Below are 21,706 nucleotides of genomic sequence, written 5' to 3'. Positions count from 1 at the left end.
ATAGAGACTGTGTTGAGAAATAAAGGTGACGTTTTTCCAAAAAAATGTGTTTAGCTTGTTTTTTTTTTTTTTTTTACCAAACTTTTCAAACAACTCTCGTAACACTATCTTGCTTTTGAAGTCTGTGTGGACAGGTCAATCTCCACCAGTAGCCAATCAGATATAGCTAGCCCAAGATTATCACTAATTTAAGCAGCAACTAATGAAGAGACTTGCAAATAAGCACTGCCATCTCTTAGTACCTAACCCTAAATGGATATTTTGTCTGAAATGGTATAAGTTCTACGGTCTATTTTCTTTAGTTTACAGGATGAAAATCCTGAGTTTATGGGAGAAAAAACCCACTTGTCCATGTCAGAGATCGACTAACTCAGGAACCAGTCGAAGAAATGCTTAGAAAAAGTTCCTCCATTCAGCAACTAGACTTACACTTAAGTATATCGTTGGGTGACCTAGTGCATAGGATGCAAATGTCACTTCCACTGAGCTACACATGACTATTAAATTACTTAAAGAATTTACCACTTATACTGGAATATTAATTAAAAGAAACTTTAATAAATACCTCCTATATTTTGGCAATGTCACATTGCCATCTTCATGGGAACATACAACTATGACATGTGCATGCAGGCACTATAATGAGGCAGAAGAGAGAACTACTGTTGTTCCTAGAGTCCTAAAGGTGCTATGGTTCACCACTCTCCCCACTCCTGGCCAACTTCTTTATGGAGAATTTTGAAGAGAAAGCCTTAAACTCAGCCCCACAAAAACCCACTGTTTGTCTTCGCTATATTTATGATGTTCGCTATTTGGCTACATGGCTCAGATTCACTCCGCTCCTTAACACACTTAAACAACCAACATCCCAGAATCCAGTTCACCTTGGAAAAAGAGGAAAACAACTATCTCCCTTTCCTAGACACTCTAATCACTCGCCAGCCTGATGGATCCTTGGATACAGGCAGATACATTCACCAGCAATTCCCCCCCCCCCTCCCTTCACAACAATATGGGGTTATAAAACACTATATAACAGGGCAAAATTAATCTATTCAGGTGACAATGTCCTAACCACTAAACTAAACCACATCCTTAACACTTTCTTAGCCAATGGCTACAACCTCAAAAAAAAATATTAAAACCAGTTAACCACAGTTCCTCCCCTTCATATCAAAGATTACACTAAATCCATCACCATTCCCTATATCCGGGGCACCTCTGAAAAGTTCACCAAAATCTTTAAAAAATATGACCTGACTTCTTGTTACAAACCATATAAAAAAAATTGGCATCCCTTATCTGCTCCACCAAAGACCAACCACTTCCCCTAGACCTACCTAGGGTATACCAGGTCCCTTGTGGCTGTAAACTGTCCTGCTTTGGTCAAACAGGCAGGACAGCAAATAACAGGATTTCAGAACACAAAGACTACATCCAGTTTCACCAGTACAGCCATTCTGGGCTTGCAAACCATGCTCTGGATACCTTCCACAGAATACGTTGGAAGAAAGCCAAGTTAATACTCCGTAGCAAATTTAAATATGAAAGATTGTTCATGGAATTAGCCCCAACTCTAAAAAGAAAACTTTCCAAACCTCAACAAATTTGAGTGCATGAGACTGCCCCAAATTTGGGGAGCTTGCATCTTGAGAACTTCAGCGGAACAACCAAGACAACCCAATATAGCCCATTAGGGAGCACCTTTATGACTGGGAACAACAGTAGTTTTCTCTCTTCTGCCTCATTTGCTTTTTGTTGTGCCTGCATTCTGGTGTCATAGTTGTATGTTCCCATGAAGATGGCAATGTGACATTGCCGAAATATAAGAGCTATTTATTAAAGTTTCTTTTAATTAATATTCCAGTATACGTTGTAAATTCCTTAAACAATTTAATAGTCGTGTTACCAACGTATAAGCCTATCTACAAGAATCACTGAGCTACACAGTCCTTCAGAATTGATATGTAACTGTTAATATATTATAACTTAATGATTAAAACAGCCAGCAAAATAAATTAATAAAAAGAAGAGAAATTTGGTAACCAGTACAAGGTTATAATAGAAACTGGCTTAAAGAAATAATGGTTGTGAACTGTTACAATTTTTTCCCACTTGGGAAGCTTTGAAAAGGTGCTTGAATGAAATTTTCATAAATTTTTAAGCATTGTGTTGCACATTTGCTCATTAATCATCTTCGGTATGTTATAAATGCTGAAATTACATAAGGATAAATAATGGATTAAGAATGCAGATATGGTCTTATGAGTTTTAGTACACTAGCCTTATCCCATCATGACTCAGTGAAAGAAAAAAAAAGCTCTAAAGCAGTGTTACTTTGTGCAGCAGTTGGAATAAATTGTCTTAATTGATCAGACCCAATGAACTATTTCAATTAGTAATATTAATTTTTAGGTATTGCTTTAATCGAACCTTGTTACAGCCTATTACTCTATCATGTTCGTGTACTACCAACGAACCATTTTTGTTTAATAAAATTAGTAATATTATTCAATATTATTATCAGTAATAGGTTTTCTCTGTTACCCAGTCAGTGGATAATTTGACCTGGTGCAGGACAGTCCTCAAGTTGCTTGCAGAAGGAACTAGGGATCATCATCAAATTCCTGCCGTGTGGTACTATCATACAGGATATGATAGTACCACATGAAAAATTTACATCGTTACTAACTTCCTATATACAATTTTCCTCCAAATCAATCTGTTACTTGTCAAGACTCCAACATTATCAGATCTGATATTTCTATCGTTTAAGGCACTTTGTACAGTATCAATCAACCTATATCTTGGTCTTCCTCTGGATCATTTTCCTGCCAACCTGGCAGAGAGCACTTGTTTTGCTAATCTTTCCTCGCCCATTCTATTTAAGTGACCATACCGGCTGAGATTAGCTCTGCTAACATGTTCCTGGATGCTGATAATGTCAAGTTCTTTCCTAATATCCTCGTTTTTAATATGATATTGCCATTGATGCTATCTGTTCACGCCTCTAATCTTTCTCAGGACTCTCATAACTGCAGTCTCTAGTCTTTGGAAAAGTGTTTTACTTCTGACCCAGCTCCTCTCAGATCCATAAGTTAAAACTGGTTTGAACACTGTCTTGTATACAGCTAATTTACTTCCTACTAATTTGTCTCTTATTCCATATGAATTTATTCAATTGACTTCCTACCATACCAGCTTTGTTGATTCTGTTGTCTATTTCCATATTTAATTTACCATCTCCAGTAAAAATCAGTTTTTCTTCTATAGGCTCTCCATTCACAATGTAGTTGATATTTTCAATGCTTCTACCTGTTTTCATTGTCTTTGTCTTTTTATTGCTGACCTTCATACCATATCTATTACAACAGTTATTCAATTTAGTCAGGAATTCTTGCAGACTTTAGACTGACATTAACTTCTCCAATTTTGATATCATGTTTAATATCACTTTCCTTCATAATGTGATCCATCTAGATAATTGTACATCCTTGTCTTACACCAGATTTAATATTAAACCATCTTCCTGTATTTCAATTATAACTGTTGACTTACAACTCAAATAAAGACAAAGTATTGCTTGATATAATGCTCCATTGACTGTAGCTTATTGAATAGCTTCTCTTTTGGCACTTTGCCTTTTCCAGATCGACAATACTTAAATATAGATCTTTGTTATATTCCCATGCTTTCTCGACTATTTGTCATAAAGTGAAAATCAGATCCTGATAGCCTCTATTTGGCCTGAATCCAGCTTGTTCTTCACCAAGCTTTTCTTCCACAATCCTTCTCAACCGTTTCTCAAGTATACTTGCATAGATCTTGCCAGGAACACTCATTAGGAAAATACCTCTAATTCTCACATTCAGTTTTATTTCCCTTTTTATATATGGGTACTATGAGAGCTCTGCTCCAATCATCGAGAATTTGTCCCTCTGTCCAGGCTTTCTGAACTATGCAGTGCAGCCACTGTAAGACTTTTATACCACCATACTTCAGCATTTCTGGTTGAATATCATTTGCTTGCTGTCTTTCCACATTTCAAGCCTTTGACTTTTTCTACTTCAAGTATGCATATGTATTCCTGACTATATGCATGTTGAGTGTTCTTTACTACAGTGCTATCACTACTTGTTTCATTTAGCAATTTTTCGAAGTAATTACTCAGTACTTCATCAATATCTTTTTCTCCCGTTTTCATGTCACCTTTATCACCCCGATAAAGGTGACATGAAAAACAATGTGGGCCTTGTTTAACTGGCGACATCCCAGCCGGCATGAAATTCTGTCGTGTTGTACCATCATTTTGTGTTTTGGTTTAAGCCAATAAGAATACAATTTGGTCAGCTAAATCCCAAATTGCCAGCCCATCCTCGTTTGTTCAGTATCCAGGTAGGTACCCAACAGGGTGCGCCACGAAGGTGAGGATTGGATATTACGGCAGAAGCTCTGGTCAGCTCTCTGCATTCCTTTATAAGCTATGTGGAGGTTTCCTCTCAGGAACTAGGGATTGAAATGTTAAATTACATGATAGCATCATATGGGAGATGTCTAATGGATGTGACTGCTTTACCACCAGTTGGTGACAGTGATCATGTCCTATTGACCTTGGAAGTAGCTAAATACATGGATGTTTCAATTAGGAAAAGTTACGTGCTAAACTGCAAAACCTTGATGTTATGACAAACTCAAAAGTATGTGTTTGGTCTCATAGTTAGTGAATGGAAAGAATATTAGCAGCACATGGGAAAGCTTAAGAAGATATTTAAATGATGGTGTCTGAATGTATGTTAGAGGTTGAAGAACAAATAGGATGGAAGTGCAGCTTTATTAAAGCACAAGATCTATGAGAAAATATGGAAGGAGTATCACAAAAATAAGTATGAGAGTTATGAAATATATAAAGCCCAAGCTAAAAAAAGGTTAGGGTATTTTACAGGAAGCAAAGTTGTGTATGGAAAAAAATTGACTTGCAGGCTAAAGGCAATTTCGAAGAATTTTATCATTAGGATGAAAGGAAAAGAAAGATTCTTTGGAAGAATAACTTGTCTGAATGCTAATAGTATGCTTGTGTCAATGAAATGTAATTGTTCACATAATGAGTGCTCACTTTCTAAGATCTATCAACTTCGTATATCCCACTTGGTGCAGTTGGTTTATGGTGTATTGGTGTAAGGACAGCAAGATCCATACTGCACCCTTGGTGCAGTGTTATGTCTGCATTGAATTAAGAGATCGAGACATGTAAAGAGGTTCTAGAGCAGTTGCATAACCTTGATGCATCTTTGACAACAGTGATATCAGCAAGAATGTTACACCAGTTGATACTCTATAGCAGTATTTAGCAGAACTGGTGTGACTTTTGAAATTTGTGTATACTTTTTTTTTATTCTCAGCTCAGGAAAGATCCCACACAAATAGAAAATGTATGATGATTATTCCTTGAAGCTGAATTGCCTAACAACCTACCATTATTCTTGAATGTTTACTTGTGTACTAGTTTAAACTCATTATTAGGTTTCATGGAATGAATACAGCACATAATTAACACAACTTTAATTGATCCTATATTTCATCTTTCACTGAGACATCAGGGAAGCAATATTAAAATTGCACAAAACAGTAAGCAGGAAAAAAATTAGACTACAAGCCTAAACTCCTATGAGGAGTACTCTCTGTGGGTGCTATTGAAAAGGATACCTAAGAATTAGTTTCCCAAATCTTGGAAAGTTTAGCACAACTGGTTAGTTTTAAAGCCTGCTGCAGATTCTAAAAAAGTTTTTAAAATTTGCATTTGTTGTGGTGAAGCATAGTGGGTTTTTTTTTGTGCTTGGTATCTAAGACATGGTCAACTAGACCTGAATGACCATACTTATGGCAGCATTGTATTTCTTTCCAGTATTACATATGATATCTTATCAAATGCTAAGACATTTGACAGGATTCCACATGAAAGGTTGCATGAATTACAGGATGGGAAGGGGAACCTGCCAAATTCTGAGTGGCTATTGCTACGCCAGGGATCAGTGCTTTGTCTGACAGTTGTTAATTTTAAAAAAAAAAAAAAAATCAGCTAACGCCTTTTTATTCCCGTATATACGGGAGTAGGCGAGGCCATTTAGCCCTATCTAACTTTTGGAGACTGAGTGGGCAGTTCAATCTCCACTGGTACCCAATCAGAGACAGATGGCCCAACGCTATCACTAATTAAGCAGTACGCAGTGAAGAGAGACGGCTCAAATGTGCCGCCATCTCGTGGTCTCTAACCCTAACACAATATATTTAATGTCTGAAATAATGTGGGTTCTACGGTCGATTTTCTTGAGTTTCCGGGAGGAAAAACCTGCTTGCCCGTGCCAGAGATCGACTAACTCGGGAACCGGTCGAAAAAAGGCTTAGAAAAATTTCCTCTAGTCGCCGACTAGACTCGAAACCAAGACTTCCTTCGTGCGGCCTAGCGCGATGGTGTGCAAACGCCACATCCACTGAGCTACACAGGCTCTTTGTTAATTTTAAAAAGTGTTAATTGGAAACTTGATGCTTTGTTGGGATGAAGATGATTTTTGACTTGGTGAATAGTGATGAGATGTTGGAATGGTCAGCCACCTTTTAGCACTATCTTATATAAGGAAAGGCTATGCTGGTTTGGCCATGTTATCAGAATCAGGGCATTCAGTTGGTCAACAGGATCATATTGAGTGATCCAGAAGTTCTTAGGAAAAGAGGTAGGCCTGAATGAGATGGATTGACAATATTTGCCAAACCTAGACAGAATTGGCATGAAACAGCAGTGTATACTCAGGACAGATATCTGGAGTAGAAAGATATTTCTTTTTAGTTAGGCCTCTCTGTTAATTATTGCTTAGGAAATTATAATTTCAGTATACCTTCTGTTAGGGACCAAAGGATGCAGTGCAGCATTATAATAAGACCAGGCAGCCAAAAGTAGTGAGGTAGAACTGGTAAGACTAAGCTCAAAGTTCTAAGGATCAGTGTAGCGTCTTCACTGAGTGATATCCAGTAGCCTTGGTTGTTAGATGGGAAATCTTAGTTATTTCCAATATTTCAACAGCTTTCTCTGAAGTGTGTTGAATTATGTCAAAATATTGACACAAGTAGCAACTGTGACAATAAGAAAAATAATTAGTGAATACCTCGTAAAAATATGACTGATGTGACCTAATTTATTACACTTTGAATTCAATGTATATAATCTCATTGCTAATTATAAATGAACGTGTGCAGATCTACCTGTCCACGTATAAAACAAGAGGCAGCATGAGCAAGAAATTCTGTTAACTGAATGGGAAAAAAGAGGAAGTGGATCCTAAAAGGATCCACTTCTTCCTGGAGTGAGACAAGGATGCACATTATCCCCTCTGTTATTCATTATCTATATGGATCACATTATGAAGGAAAGTGGTATTAAACATGATATATTGGAGATGTTAATGGCAGCTCTTTGCTTTATGCAGATGATGTTATACTTCTAAATAAATCTGCTACAAGTCTGCAAGATTCCCTGACTAAATTGAATAACTGTTGTAATAGGTATGGTTTGAAGGTCACCAATAAAAAGACAAAGACAATGAAAATATGCAGAATTGTTGAAAATGTCAACTGCGTTGTGAACCTGTGGAACAATTAAAAGATTTCAGCTACTTAGGCACCATTAGTGAAGATAGTAAATTAAATATGGAAATAGACAACAGAATCAACAAAGCTGGTATGGTAGGAAGTCAATTGAATAAATTCATATGGAATAAGAGAGAAATTAGTCAGAACACTAAATTAGCTGTATACAAGACAGTATTCAAGCCAATTTTAACTTATGGATCTGAGAGCTGGGTCAGAAGTGAAACACTTGACCAAAGATTAGAGGCGTGAACAGATGGCATCAATGGCAATATCATATTAAAAACAAGGATATTAGGAAAGAACTTGACATTGTCAGCATCCACGAATATGTTAGCAGAGCGAATCTCATGTGATATGGTCACTTAAACAGAATGGCTGAGGAAAGATTAGCAAAACAAGTGTTCTCTGCTAGGTTTGCAGGAAAACGACTCAGAGGAAGACTGAGATATAGGTGGATTGATACAGTACAATGTGCCTTAGACAATAGAAATATAAGATCTGATAATGTTGGAGTCTTGACAAGTAACAGACTGATTTGGAGGAATATTGTAGATGAGGAAGTTAGTAATGGTGTAAATTTTTCATGTAGTACTATCATATCCTGTACACCCCTTGAGGGTACACAGCAGGAATTTGATGATGATTCCTCCTTTTTCCCATTCAGATAATGTAGAAAACCAAGCTTATTTGGAAAGTATCTTGAAAAAAGGAAAGGGCAAATATCACTAGCACATTAATTGTCATTACACTTTATACTCCACTGAATGGCTTTGCTCTTTTCAAGAAAACTCTTTTAGAGATTGTCAAAGATTTGCTTCAAATAAAACTTATGCTGCATATTCTGCAGGAGTAGCAAACCTTGTTAAGAGGAAGCCATTCACTATGGCACACGAAGAGAAGGCTTGCTATCTATTTATCGGGCAGCTCTTGATTGTTTACGTGATCAAATATTCTAGAAATGTTGAGTGAAAGTGGATTTTTCTGAATATATTGCCAAACATGTTTTTCATGGTATGTGTTTAGCAACAGGTGGTGTAGACTAGGTTAGCCATGGATCCAGACAGGTAATGGGAATAGTGTGGTAATTTGATTTTATTTAATAGATTGGAGACATGCTCGCATCCACACATTGAGGATAAGTGTCAGCTGAGTATAAAAGATGTCAAAGATAAATAAATCACAGGAGATATTATATGCATTTTCTGGTAATATAGGTGATTTGCCTTAGTAATCAATTCAGAAAATATTAGATTCAGCAACAGGTGTTGCTGAATCTGCTCCTGTTCTTAACTTAATTGTAAGTAATTGCCTTAATATAATCACCTTTAAAATGTGGCCAAAATCATCTCAGTAATCTGAAAAAGTATATGCATTAATCATCGAAATCGATCCAGTGGTTCCTGTAAAACTATTTCTTCAAAATTCAAGCTACAGCATAAGAACAAAGACCATAGTCACTGATGCCAATCCTTAGAGCCACTTGTTGAGATGACGGCATCCTCGCCTAAAAATCATCATCATCAAATTCCTGACATGTACCCTCTTCCTACCATACCATAGTGTACAGGATATGATAGTACTACATAAAAAATTTACATCATTACTAACTTCCTATCTACAATTTTCCTCCAAATCAGTCTGTTACTTGTCAAGATTCCAACATTATCAGATCTTACTCTGGATCGTTTTCCTGGCAGAGAACACTTGTTTTGCTAATCTTTCCTCACCCATTCTGTTTAAGTGACCATACCACCTGAGATTAGCTCTGTTAATGCATTTCTGGATGCTGACAATGTCAAGTTCTTTCCTAATATCCTCGTTTTTAATATGATATTGCCATCTTTCTCAGGACTCTCATATCTGCAGTCTCTAGTCTTTGGTCAAGTGTTATACTTCTGACCCAGCTCTCAGATCCATAAGTTAAAACTGGTTTGAATACTGTTGTATACAGCTAATTTCTACTCGTATTCCATATGAATTTATTCAATTGACTTCTTACCATACCACCTTTGTTGATTCCGTTGTCTATTTCCATATTTAATTTACCATCTTCACTAAAAATCGTACCTAAGTAGCTGAAATGTTTTACTTGTTCCACGGGTCCCCTGTTCACAACACAGTTGACATTTTCAACAATTGTACCTGTTTTCGTTGTCTTTGTCTTTTTAATGCTGACCTTCATACCATATCTATTACAACAGTTATTCAATTTAGTCAGGGAATCTTGCAGACTTGTAGCAGATTTATTTAGAAGTATAACATCTGCATAAAGCAAAGAGCTGACATTAACATTCCCCAATTCTGATATCATGTTTAATACCACTTTCCTTCATAATGTGATCCATATAGATAATGAATAACAGAGGGGATAATGTACATCCTTGTCTCACACCAGATTTAACATTAAACCATCTTCCTGTACTTCAATTCTAACTGCTGACTTATAACTCAAATAAAGACCAAGTATTGCTTGATATAATGTCCATTGACTCATTGAAAAATTCTTAACTCATCAAAGTGTAATGTTTTGAAATTTGTGGAGCAAAGATGAGATGCAGAGTACACTTTCAGTGGACATATCTTTGAAGAGGGCAATGACTTGTAGAAGTAAGGAGGTTATCATTCCTTTATATAAGGCTTTGATCAGGTCACATATTGATTGTATACAGATTTGGTCGCCCAGATTTTCAAAAGGATGATGAGTTGTTGGAATGGGTTCAGAGACAATTGACTAAAGTGGATTCTGGTCTGGAATTTTTAGCATGAAAATAGATTGCAAAATGTAGTTTGCAGAAATTGGCGGATATAATGAGGAGAGGGGATGTGATCGATACATAAGGTATAAATTGTTTATTACCAGATTAATATTAGGGGATGTTTGCACAGAATGAGTGATGATAGGGAGATAATGAGAAGTTGAGGCTATATAAGGGGAAAGTGTGATCAAGGGAGTGAAGAACAGGTTTTATGAATGAATAGTGGTAATTGGAATGCATTGCCCAAGAATGTGAGTGCAGAGACGGTGAACATATTTAAGGTGCAGCATAAAGTGTGTGCAACAGTGAGACCTCCTGTGATGATTTTGACTCCATGGAGGTTTAATAATAAAAATTATCATCACTGCAGCAATGGTTTTCCTCAGTGGTAACAACTTTAACTGGTTCTTTAGTCACTGCCCTGTTACGAGTTTTTGTCACTATTCTTAAAACTACTAAAAATTAACAGTATTTCTACAGTTAATTATTAAATGAATACATTAGCATATAATATGCTAATGCATTTAATACTCAAATCAATAAAGCTCACTGAAAGGGAGCTTTGTAACAGTGCATCTTTTCAGCAGATAGCCTCGAACCAACATTGATTTGTAGGGTCCCCCCCCATATTCTTTTAAATTAACATATGCACTTTTGAAGGTATATAAATATCTCCAGCTGTTCCTTTATTTTTGATCATTCTGCATTTACTGTATTGTTTCATTATGAAAACTTAGTATAGACTTGAAGTATGGAAAAGTAAACATCATGCATGACTTGGATAGTTTCTGGCTGCTCTTGCATATTGCAGTACTTACACCTTCCAGACATGATCTGATCAAGTGGATTATTTCCTAGCTGATATATGTATCAGGAAACCTTCCCTGTGCATTATTACCTAACTCAATCTTATATTTACTGTAGTAATTGGGAAGGAGGGAATCTTACTTCTGCATGTCTTGCCTTTTCAGAAAGTTATTATCCACGCTTCATGTAAGAAGAAAGGGAGGAGACAGAAACCAGAGATCATGTTTCTGGAGACCAAACGTAACTGCTTCAGTTGCCATAGTGGTAGTTTACCAGACATGAAAATCGCCTATGACCACCATGATATTGGTGGTGGATATATTATTATCTGACCTCCATGTAGTCAGACTCATCATGGGAGGTAGACAATGCTCATCCAACTGTGCTTTAAACTGATTCAATGTGTCTACATTCACATCACACTCGCCACCCTCTCCATGCAGAGAACCTTCTCCTCACTCCTCTGCTCATATCCTCATACAATTTCCAACGATAACTTCTTGTTCCACACCCCTATCCCATTCTATGAAAAATGTATTCCATGTCAACCTGATAACCCCTGACTAGCTTACGTATCTCAATCATATCCCTTCCCCCTCACCACCTCCTATTCACAAGGCTTTAGAATTTATATTCTCTCAATCTGTCCTCGTACTCCACATTCCAAAGACCACTGACCACCTCTGTGAATCTTCTCTGGACCCTTTCTAACATCCTCATCACCATGAAAACCTGGTGACCCAAATATATGCACAGTAATCCATATGAGGCCTTATACAATAGCATCATAACCTCTTTGTTTCTGCATGCTGGGATCCCCTACATCATTGCCATTATCTGATGTAATGTCTTCACAACTTATGCAGTGTGGCTCCTGAATTTCAGGTCTTTGTCCACCACTACTTCCAGATCTCTTATCTCCTGTACCTCCGTTAAAGTTTCCCCACCGAGTGTATACTTTGCATCCCATTGCTGCTTACTAAATTTCAAAACCTTACACTTTGCAACATTGAGCTGACAGTTCCACTTACCTACCCATTCATGCAATCTATTCAATCCTCCTGTAAGGCTGTAGCATATGCTCGACTCTACATTGATCTTCCTAATTTTGCATCATTGCAAACAGCTACAGTTAAACCTATCTCAATATCGTTAATATACAAATTGAACAACAGTGGTCCCAAAACTAATTCCTGCAGCACACCACTAGTGACCTTCCTCTTTCAGGATACTGAATTGCCATATACAACTTTTTGATACCTATCTGACAGCCAGTCACTGATCCAAATCAGAAGTTTGTCATCCAGTCACATCTGTTTCAATTTATTTAATAGCTTCTGTGGCAGACTTTCAAAAGCTTTGCAAAATCTAAATATGCGTATATGCATCTCCCCTGTCCAAGGTATTTGTTGCCTTGTTATAGTAACTAAGTTAGTTTAACATGAATTCCCTTTAACAAACCCATTCTGATAACCACAGAATACTGATGTTATCAACCCATTTCTGTAGCCTATTTCTCACCAACCTCTCTAGTACTTTAACCTTCCCTCCAGATGTAACTTATTAAACAGGCATGTTAATTCCCTTAAGATACGTGCTGATATATCATCAAATCCTGTTTGCCTTATTGACATTAAGGTTATTTATTTCCTCAAATACTTCCTTCTCACTCCCAATTAAGCCATCCTCTACACTTAAGTTTTCATGATTCCACCATGACGAGGATGAAACCCCTTATAAACTGATCACCAAATTCCTCGACAATGTCTTCTGTAGCAGTTACCATTCTGCTATTTTCATCTTTTAACATCTTACCATAATCATTCTTTCTTCTAATATTTAAAAAAAAAATGTAGGGTTTTTTGCCTGATTTGCCAATTTCTGCTCATACTCCTTTTGTTTACCTTATCGAGTCACTTTCCTGGCTTGTTCTTTGTTCTGTTCATGTAGCTGATTATTACCATTATTCTTCTTGTACTGCCTCTAATACCTTCTTCCAGATTTCATGCTTTACCCACCCCCCTCATTCATCCATTTTACATACCTTATTCAGCCTTTTGGCCTTCAGAATACATTAACACATTGATGCTGTGTTAATGTATTCTGAAGCAACATCTCTTTCCTTATTCCATGCTATAGTGCAAGCTGTCTCTTATGCTTATAATAATCACCAGCTTTGTACTTCCACATATATCCTTTCCTCACAGAAGTCTACATATGGCAAACCACAACCCAAGTGATCACTCTTACCATCTGGAGGAAAGTGTGAAACCCCACTCACAGCTACAACCTCTAATGAAGATCAGATCTAAAACTCTCTATCTTCGCATGCCCTCCTTTACATGCCGCCTGAGATAGTTATCTCTCGAGAAATTCATATTCCTTATTCCCAGATGCTATGTCTCCCTTATTTCTAATACTTCTAGCATTTATCATCAAGGATAAATGGGCAGCCATTTATCCTTGCCCATACCACTACTAAGTCATCCTTCAGGATTTCTACATCACCTTCATTTATTTTTATTCTTCCTAATTTTTCATCAGCAAACAACTGAATATTTCTCATCAGATCATTTATGTATACATATTAAACAATAGAGAGTATCCAGTAGTTTCAGATTATGCAACAAAGTTCTATGTGGAATCTTGTTAAATGCCTTTTCACTTAAGTAGGCATTTTCCTTATCCAACTTTGTCACCTTATGATTAAAATAAAAGATTACTGAGGTAAAACCATGTGGCCCCTTATGAAGTATCATATTCCTATCCATCCAGTCATGATTTCTGTCTTGACATACTGATTGGTCTATAACAGGGGTGGCCAACTATATGTCCTTTTGGAGCCAAAATAATTCCGGTAAGACTTAGAAGAGCCGCAGCATGTGACCGATGCAATAGTATGGGAATGTGTGCGTGCATGCATGGCGAGGTACGTGATGGGAGATACAGAAGCTATGCCTGCTCACCACAGCACGTTAGTTACAATTTATTAAATCTAAATATAGATCTCTTTCAAATGAACTTCTGAACAAGCTTGTAAGAACTGCTTTGATTAATTACACACCTTATTTTAAGGAGCTTACTAAGAAAATGGATACAAGGAAGGCCTCTACTAGTAAATGTGTTTTGAATTAAACTGTTTTATTGCAGTAATTTTTTATTAACTCTGTTTTTCTCTCCCTTATCTCTTTTTTGTTGTCTCTCCTCTTTTTATTTTTTTCCTGGTAGACTGTGAAGAGATGCATGGACACAAGCTACATGTGGTTCGAGAGCCACGTTGTGGCCAGCCCTGGTCTGTAATAATTGTTATATGATGCAATAATCCCACTGGATACAGCCTCCTTTCATGGAGTCTTCTTTATGCAATGGGATCTTCTTTCCATTTTATTAGCACCTTGTGCTGAGGCTTAAATTAAGCAGTGTGTGTGTGTGGTCAGAGATGGTGATAATTCCCTTGCATTTTCTCGTAATACAAGGACTAACATTCTGTGTAATCCGATGGCTGTGTTTGCATTAAAGTTGCAATATCCTAAGTGCCACCAGTTCTTCAACCTCTCATCTGGCATTGCAATATAACCACCTAGGTGATACACCCTTGAAAAATGATCACTCAATTGGTTCTTCTGTTATCTCTCCTCTTTTATTACCTTGATTATAGCAGCAGCCAATTATATATATATATATTTTTTTTTTCTTTCTGTTGACCTCTATCTTGCACCAAATAGCCTCAAATGAACAGCCCTCTGAATTCATGTCCTGATATACTTTTACTCTTTTTAGCTTGAATTTTGTGTTCATTAGCAAAATCCCTCCTCCCTTTCCTGTTCATTCTCTCCTCTCTAAAAGTATTACATCCTTTGCAAAGTATGCCTAGTACTATATCGTCAGTCAACGAAGTCTTATTAATGCCTGGTGAGACTTTTGGCCAAGTTGATCTAACTCATAAAATCCTTACCGTTATTCTAAATACTTCTGGTATTAGTATACATAAACTGCAATACCCCTTTATAAAATTAGCACATAATCGATTTATTATTATTATTGTTGTTGTTGTACAGGCACCTCCATGGAGTCTGAACACTCATAGGAGGAGACCCGAACTATCCACACAATCTATCATACCTCTGCTTGAACCCATTACCAGACAAAGCACTCGCATCTGACTGTGGCAATCCATTCTACTCATTCACAACTCTCCAAGCAAAAAATCTAGTCCTCTAACCACACTTTTATTCAACTTCCAGGGAACCTTGTTCTGGTCCCTTTAGCCAAGTGATGAAACCTTTTCCCTGCATTTTTCCTATTAAGCCCTTTAAGCAACTTGCATGTTTCTATCATATCCCCTCTTTTTCTCCTATCAACCAACTTCTGCAATCTGCGCATCCTCTCAAAACCTTAGAAATATGTCCTCTAAACTTTAAATTTCTAGTTTCCCTGGAGTACAGTGCCATCAATGTCATATACAGCTAATCTATTAGCTATAATTAATTTAAATAATTATCTATATATTCCAAAATGCATAATTTTGCATTTCTCGACATTAAATTGACACTTATCTTTTGCCCATACTGGCAACCTATTTAAATTTGCCCTGCAAGCTTTTCACATTGCCTTGATTAACTATTACTCTGCCTAATCTTCAGCAAACAACTGAATATTTCCTTTCATGCTATTTCCTATATCATTTATGTACAAAATAAACACAGCAATAGTTACAAAACTGAACCTTGCTGCACCAAATTGTCACCTGTATTCGCCTCAGTTCTGCCCCTCCGTATACCATTTTGTGATATGTCTTGCAGCCACCCTCTTATCCACTTACCCAGTGTCATATCCATCTCCATTTGTTCTGATTTGAGTACTGGAGTTCCATGTGGTATTCTGTCAAATGCCTTTGCCAAATCCAGCAGAATCACTGGATTTTGCAAAGACATTTACTTTATCCAACTCTGCTGTTACTGTATTATAATCTCTTGAGTTAGTGCTATTACTCTATTTACTTGTTATATTCTTTTTCTACAGTTTTATGTGCTGAATGAGAAATGTTTTTTATGTGATAAGATACTCTAAAAATGTGTTTGCATTTAGTAATACATTATATGCTTACCACTCAGCTACCATGTGGTCAAGCACCTTTAGCTCCAGTAAGCATATAATTCTTAGAATGGCCATTCTTTGTTGTATTAAGAAGTTAAAAATTAATTTACTGCTCTTAATTCCATAGAGAATATGAAGTCAGATCTCAGTAGAAAGTATTGTGTATATTTGTTTACAGTAAATATTTTATTATTTTTATAATTTAGCTTCATTCTTTGAATATACACGTTGATCTTTGAAGTCAGTGTCCCATTATAAATATGAATCTTGAAACATTCCAACCAACAATATATAAACATATTGTTATATTATACTCGACTGATTAATATATAGGTTGGATATAAGTGGTAAATAGCATAGTTGGAGCAGTCAAGTTCTTTCAAATATAACACCTTCATTCTGCATCCTACCTTACATCTTGTATTGTTTAGCCCACTAAAGTTAAGAACTTGGAACTACATTTAGTATAATGTGATCACTCTACTACTACTTACTAATCTATAGGTTTCCTGCAACCCCCCCCCTCCTCCCAAATAAACATTTTAGTTTCTCTGACTCTACACCTCTTAATCTCACTTTCTCAACACTCCTAATTCCAAATCCATATCATATGCAAGCCAGCCTTCCTTTCATCAAGCTCGCTACACACACCCACAAACCATACACCATTCCTTCTGCACAGTGACTCATTTGTAATCATAGCTCCCTTAGTGTGCAGGAGTGCACAGCAGCTAGGTTCTCGTTCCTGTACCCTGTTAGTACCTATTAGGGGAAGCTAAAGCTGCTATCAACCAAACGCAAGTGATCAAACTAAAATTCTTCTAAATTCCTGCCCTAAAGGATCCCACCTGGGGCCAGGCCTGAAAAATAATATTATTTAATATTGAAGGTTTCTCCAGTGTCAAGCAAGATGTCATCAAATATTTGCAGAGATTAATGACTGCGATGTGCTCTGCCTGTAAGAAACTTAGAGAAGGTGCTACAAGACCCTACATCCATGGCATGAAACTCGTCAAAGAAATACCCCACGATAAATATGGTAATGCTATATTTACAAAAGAAAACTTGATCCCATTGACTCAACGAACAACAGAAACATTGAGATTATTACAATCAGATTTAAGAATATCTCGATCATCTCTGTCTATAAACCACCAGAAGACGCTTTTTCCTTCCTGACATCCTTCTCAATAATAATGCATACATGACTGTTAACTGGGGTTAAATCCAACAAAGATGGAGAACTTGTTAAAAAAATGGGCTGAAAACCTTTCTCTAAACCTGATACATAATCCAAAACTCCCTACATCTTTCAGCAGTGGCAGATGGAAGCGAGGCTATAACGCTGACGTCATATTTGTTAGCTCAAAAATATCCAACATTTCTGTTAAAAAGGTTTTAAATTCCATTCCACGTACTCAACATAGGCCTATAATGCTTCAATTCAACCCAGCTATTATGCCTAACACAATCCCTTACAGACGATTTAATTTCCAAAAAGCTAATTGGAAGACTTCATGGAAGATCTCGACTGCCCATAGAACAAGTCCCTCCAAACCCTCAAGAGTATCCCGAATTCGTAAAAATACTGAGGAAAATCTCTACCAAACACATCATCCCCTGAGGATGCTGCACAAACTACATTTCAAGCCTTTCCAGTGACATACAAGCCCAGCATGCTGGTTACTTATAACTTTACAACACCAACCCCTTCTCAGAAGAGACTATCCAAGCAGGAGAAAAATTATGCTCCAAGATGGCAGAGGAAAGGTTTTCCTCATGGAAAAAAGAAATAGAAAACCTTGATATGACCCATAGTAGCAGAAAGGCATGAAACTTTATCAACAGAATTAGGAAGGATTTCACTAAGCCATATGAGCATCTGCAGGTAACAGTTAATCAAATTGCTCATCAGCTGCTGCTAAATAGAAAATTCCCTAAGCATCCAAAAAATAAGCTACTTACCCCAAGTGAGGAACATGTGATTAACTCAGATTTCACCATCACTGAACTCAATGCTGCCATAAACCTATTAAAACCTAAAAAATCTGCAGGCTTTGATGTCTGTAATGAACAGATTAAACATTTTGGAACCAGGACTAAAACCTCCCAGAGACAAGACTTCAACAATGGCCTGCACTATATCCTGAATATAATATTCCAACGGCCGAACTTCTTCCACGTGGTGCCCATTTGGACTGGAATACTCGGGAAAAGTCTCAACAGACTTCAAACAACAGGACGCTGCAAACAAAACTTCATCGAATGGGGCTACCTCACTGGCCCAGATAATTGAGTGTGGGACAACCCAGTCCATGGAACACCTTCTTTCTTCTATCACCTTGCACAAAAGAGGACCTTATATCCTGCACAGAAAGAGCAGTTGATTGTGCAAGATACTGGAGGAATATCTGACCATATATTTATTGTATATAAGTTATGTATAGTTTCCTTTTTTTCATATTTAATTATTATTCCCTGTATAATTCATCTACCAAATTTAAGCTGTTCTCATTTGTAATGTATCCTAATTTGTTGTAAATAATGTTGTACCACTTGTGTTTGAATACGAAATAAATAAATAGCTCCCCTCTATCATACCATGTTAATACAACTGATACTTCCTAGGTCTTCTTTATTGCTTGTACTAGCAACTCTTTCATGTCTTCTCACACTTTTCACTTTCACTCTCTATATCCTTATCACCATACAAAATTTAATCCTTATTCTCATGCATTCTCTCCCCCTTTTACTGCTGTGTCCTACCATCTGCCTGGCAGATGGTAGGACACAGCCGGGCATCTTTCTCACAGGGGAGAAAAAAAGTCGATGGCAAGAATGGGTGAACAGTACATACAAACAAAAGTAGGCTTCTTTTCTTGGCTAGCCCCTAATATTCAGTCTTTCTTGTTATTAAGATATCACAGGATTGCCTTCACAACATTCAAGAAACATTGTATTACTTTTGTTAACCACCTAACTGGCCACATGGATCAAAAATATCAAAAAATGCACTTTACTTCCATATAATTATCGATGTATATACAGATATAGGCCAGTATGGTGGTTAATCCTCTTGAAATCTGTCTATAAGTTTTCTTTTCTTTGTTGAAGAAGAGAAGAGTTAATAACTCATCTCTCATCTTTACTTCCCTTCCATACAAATGTTTAGTTTTTGTTATTTTTACAGATATATCCATTATCACTGTTTATCAGAATTAGTATCAATAATAAAAAATCTGGCAGGACATGTAGCTTTCTCTTTGTAGGTCATCTCCATTCAATTTTTTTTTTCCCCTTCATTATTTTGTGATCCTTCAACATTAAACAGTCTCTTAATCATAACTTCTCTTGAACACTTTGGTATTATATGACTGGGAAATTCAAGATTGTTTATTCCTTACATTTTCAGAGCTGCTGGATTTCAGGAATTTGCTTCAGGGAAAATAAAATGCTGTCTTTTTGTTATAGATCTGGGATACAGCTGGACAAGAACGGTTTCAGTCCTTAGGAGTTGCTTTTTACAGAGGTGCTGACTGTTGTGTATTGGTATATGATGTAACATCCCCTAATACATTTAAATCACTTGATTCATGGAGAGATGAATTTCTTATTCAAGCATCTCCTCGTGATCCAGAAAACTTTCCTTTTGTTGTTATTGGTAACAAAAATGATTTAGAGAAAGCAGTAAGTATTATTGCCATGATTTTTTTTATTTTAATAAATATTTTTATAGAATTCAATTAGAAAAGCATTTTAATATTTTCTCTTGTATAGGAAATGAGATAAATTCATTAAATGTGCAATCTGAGTTTTTCAATATACTGTAGAAGTGAAGATGCTGTGATATGTTATATTTGTTTTATTTTTTTTTTTTACCTAGACATAAGCAGTACAGTAATTTTTACTACCGGTCAGAGCTACATAACTTGGCAGACACCTCCACATAGACATTTAAAGAATGTGGAGAACTGACTGTCAGAAGTCCTAATATCCAATCCTCACCTTCACATGGTATGTCACATTATATTTGGTATCTGTTGGATACTGAATGAACGAGAATACAGTAGCAATTTTGGACTTAGCTAACCAAATTGTATTCTGTATTGGCTCAAGCCAGAAACATCCACAATGGTACAACATGATAGATTTGTGCCAATTAAACAGGTTTCATTAATTGGCTAATTTATTTATTTATTTCGTGTGCAAACTACAGAAAATGTAAGAGCATACATATAAATGATTAAACTCATACATTTAATGAAATAGACATTAAAAGAATTGGGATTAAAAGACAAAAATGCCACTTGCATGAAATATTAAGTAGAAACATGAAATGTGAAATTTCACTCATCCAGTGACTAATATACTTTAAAGCTGTTTCATTACACTGCATTAAATCTTCTCGGGTACATGCAGCATTGCAGAAGATGATCCATGGTTTGTGTTTCACCGCATGAGCAGCTGTCATTGTCTGTGTAGCCCAATCTGGCCATATTCTGCTTTGATCTGCCCATTCTGGAACGAAGTCTATTCAATGTCTTCCATCTTTGCCAGTCAAGATGTGAGCTGGAAGGACGAGATTCGTTTAAGTTCAGAGCCTCTGGAGATTATTCTTGCCACATTGTTAACCTTGTAGCTTTTATGGAATCAACCAACGGTTCCACTGAGTGAATAAAACTTTTCCTTGATCTTAGCTTTTTATGTACTGCAACATGTCCATACATAGGATGCCGTTCATCATTTTGTTATTTCTGCTCATATCTACTCTGTGTAGTCCTTCTGATGTGAGGAGGTGCAATACCAGACAGTGAGTATATATAGTCAATTTTTGTAGGCTTAAGGCAGCTGATAATGTGCCGACATGTTTCATTAAGAACCTTATCAATAATTTTGACATGTGATGATCTTTCCCAAACAGGGCTAGCATACTCGGCTGTCGAAAAGCAGAGGTGTGCAGTACTTGTGGATTTGCACCCCACCGAGATGATGTTAATCGGTGCAGCATATTATTACGTGTTTGAGTTTTAGCTGCTGTCTTCTCTATGTGTCGCTTATAATTTAGGGTCCTATCACGTGTAACACCTAGGTAAGTTGGATTTGGATAATTGACCAGTTTCCCACCATTCCATTCTATATTCAACTCTCTCCTTGCCTCCCTACTATTGAGATGGAAAAGACATTTGGGTTTTACTGGGATTTGGTTTCAGTTGGTTTTTCTTATAGTAAACTGTAAGGGTTTCTAGCTCTTGTGTGAGCTGTTTCTTAATGGATTTTGCTTGATAAGCTATTGCTCAGTCATCTGCATATAAGAAGGTTCTTGACCGTGGGTTTATAGGTTGGTGATTAGTATATATGTTGAAGAGGAAGGGAGATAGCACACTTCCCTGAGGTAGACCATTTTT

The 21,706-nt window shown here is 36.7% G+C and overlaps 1 protein-coding gene across 1 annotated transcript in view; it reads left to right on the top strand.

Moving 5' to 3' along the window:
- LOC150102111 (ras-related protein rab7-like) overlaps positions 1-21,706 on the top strand; it is an 89,475-nt gene that overhangs the window by 48,196 nt on the left and 19,573 nt on the right. The window contains exon 4 of the mRNA XM_090401013.1: positions 19,773-19,988. Coding sequence (XP_090257139.1) covers positions 19,773-19,988 — 216 coding nt within the window. The remainder of the gene's footprint in view (positions 1-19,772; positions 19,989-21,706) is intronic.

Source organism: Typopeltis vanoorti, chromosome 11, assembly GCF_054136105.1.
Source record: "Typopeltis vanoorti isolate ZY-2024b chromosome 11, IOZ_Tvanoo_1.0, whole genome shotgun sequence".
NCBI lineage: Eukaryota > Metazoa > Arthropoda > Arachnida > Uropygi > Thelyphonidae > Typopeltis > Typopeltis vanoorti.
Note: the sequence above shows the minus strand (reverse complement) of the source record. Positions and strands in the feature narration are given on the sequence as shown.